The sequence below is a fragment of the Salvelinus sp. IW2-2015 genome, unplaced genomic scaffold, assembly GCF_002910315.2.
Source record: "Salvelinus sp. IW2-2015 unplaced genomic scaffold, ASM291031v2 Un_scaffold2486, whole genome shotgun sequence".
Taxonomy (NCBI): domain Eukaryota; kingdom Metazoa; phylum Chordata; class Actinopteri; order Salmoniformes; family Salmonidae; genus Salvelinus; species Salvelinus sp. IW2-2015.
The window spans coordinates 94,766-97,371 of record NW_019943804.1 but is presented as its reverse complement, the minus strand read 5'-3'; the positions used below and the strand labels follow the sequence as shown (position 1 = coordinate 97,371).

At 47.5% G+C, this 2,606-nt stretch overlaps 1 protein-coding gene across 1 annotated transcript in view; it reads left to right on the top strand.

Annotated features, from left to right (window-relative positions):
- Positions 1-411: 411 nt before the first annotated feature.
- LOC112074081 (WD repeat and FYVE domain-containing protein 3-like) overlaps positions 412-2,606 on the top strand; it is a gene marked incomplete at its 5' end in the record, with an annotated part of 32,413 nt that continues 30,218 nt past the window's right edge. Inside the window, 1 exon segment of the mRNA XM_024141305.1 lies at positions 412-592. Within this exon segment, the coding sequence (XP_023997073.1) occupies positions 412-592 (181 nt within the window).

The following is a 2,606-nucleotide window of genomic DNA, read 5'->3' as shown; positions in this document are numbered from 1 at the left end:
TGTCTACGAGCCTGAGCCTTGCCTTGTCATGTAGGGTCCAATACGGCACCATTTTGGATACAAATCAGATAACTGTTTCACTTGAAACGACTCAATGAACATCTGTGTGGTTTGAGCATTTTGCAAAACATGATTGACACTGAATGGAATTCAATGGACTAATTGAAAGCCGCATCAATTAAGGTTCCTGCTTTTGGGGGAGTTTTGATGCTTATTCGTCAGTGTTCTTCATGTCAACAGCCTCCCATCACTAAGTAACCTCTCTTCCTCTCCTCTCTTCCTCTCCTCTCTTCCTCTCCTCTCTTCCTCTCCTATCTTCCTCTCCTCTCTTCCTCCCCGCTCTTCCTCTCCTCTCTTCCTCCCCTCTCTTCCTCTCCTCTCTTCCTCCCCTCTCTTCCTCTCCTCCCCCCATTCCAGAAGCCGGTGCGTTACCGCCGAGCGATCAGCTACGACAGTAAGGAATACTACATGAGACTGCTGTCAGGGAACCCTGGGATGTACCAGCACTCCATAGAGCAGGACACTGAGGGAGAGACCACTCAGCATGAACCTGGAGAGGTGCACGGAGAGGACACCATCGCCAGAGTCAAAGGTCAGACAGTAGAGCTGAGTGATTAGTGCTTCTTGAGGTCGGTTCAGTTTGTTAGATTATTTTATTATTATTTATTTTACATTTTTTATTCTGTTTATTATACCACTTTTTCCTCCCCAATTTCGTGGTATCCAATTGGTAGTTACAGTCTTGTCTCATCGCTGCATCTCCCGTACGGACTAGGGAGAGGTGAAGGTTGAGCGCTGTGCGTCCCCCGAAACACGACCCAACCAAGCCGCACTGCTTCTTGACACAATGCCCACTTAACCCGGAAGCCATCCGCACCAATGTGTCGGAGGAAACACTGTTGCACCTGGCGACCGTTTCAGTGTGCACTGAGCCCGGCCCGCCACAGGAGTCGCTAGTGCGCGATGGAACAAGGACATCCCTGCCGGCCAAACCCTTCCCTAACCCGGACGACGCTGGGCCAATTGTGCGCCGCCCCATTGGTCTCCCGATCGGGGCCGGCTGAGACAGAGCCTGGACTCAAACCAGGATCTCTAGTGGCACAGCTAGCAGTGTGATGCAGTGTCTTAGACCACTGCGCCACTCGGGAGGCCCCTTCAGTTAAATTATCACTATGTATTATGTGGGTTGAATGCTGTAATCCACTCATTTAAATACTTTTGGCAATGTTGTGTAATTGTCACGTCTTCTGTGCTAAAAAATGTAGAACATTCCTGTGGAAAACACCAAACTCCCTACACATGCAATTGGCCTGTTGAAATACAACTCCTTACGTACTTGTCAAATTGCCTTTGAAAACTACAACTCCCTACTACCATTGTCACATTGCCTGTTTGGAAACGACACACTCCCTACTACATTGTCACATTGGCCTGTTGGAAACTACAACTCCTTACTACATTGTCACATTGGCCTGTTGGAAACTACAACTCCCTACTACATTGTACAGTTCAAGCTTCATCTGATTTACACTATACAGTGAATTCGGAAAGTATTCAGACCCCTTGACTTTATCCAAATTTTGTTACGTTACACCCTTATTCTAACATGGATTGAATAGTTTTTCCTCTCATCAATCTACACACAATACCCCATAATAACAAAAAAACAACAACAACAAAAAATATTTTTTAAACAAACAAAATAAAATATATATCACATTTACATAAGTATTCAGACCCTTTACTCAGTACTTGGTTGAAGCACCTTTGGCAGAGATTACAGCCTCAAGTCTTGGCTATGACGCTACAAGCTTGGCACACCTCTCAAGCTCTGTCAGGTTGGATGGGGAGCATTGCTGCACAGCTATTTTCAGTTCTCTCCAGAGATGTTTGATCGGGTTCAAGTCCGGGCTCTGGCTGGGCCACTCAAGGACATTCAGAGACTTGTCCCGAAGCCACTCCTGTGTTATCTTGGCTGTGTGCTTAGAGTCGTTGTCCTGTTGGAAGGTGAACCTTCACCCCAGTCTGAGGTCCAGAGCGCTCTGGAGCAGGTTTTCATCAAGGACCTCTCTGTACTTTGCTCCGTTAATCTTTCCCTCGATGCTGACTTGTCCCTGCTGCTGAAAAACAGTCCTTAGGTGTCTTTTGGCAAACTCCAAGCGGGCTGTCATGTGCCTTTTACTGAGGAGTGGCTTCTGTCTGGCCATTCTAACATAAAGGCCTGATTGGTGGAGTGCTGCAGAGAAGGTTGTCCTTCTGGAAAGTTCTCCCATCTCCACTGAGGAGCTCTGGAGCTTAGAGTGACCATCGGGTTCTTGGTCACCTCCCTGATCAAGGCCCTTCTCCCCCGATTGCTCAGTTTGGCCGGGCGGCCAGCTTTAGGAAGACTCTTGGTGGTTTCAAACTTCTTCCATTTAAGAATGGAGGCCACTGTGTTCTTGGGGACCTTCAATGCTGCAGAAATATTTTGGTACCCTTCCCCAGATCTGTGCCTCGACACAATCCTGTCTCTGAGCTCTACGGACAATTCCTTCGATCTCATTGGCTGTATTTGGCTCTGACATTGCACTGATCAACTGTGGGATCTTACATTAGACAGTGTGTGG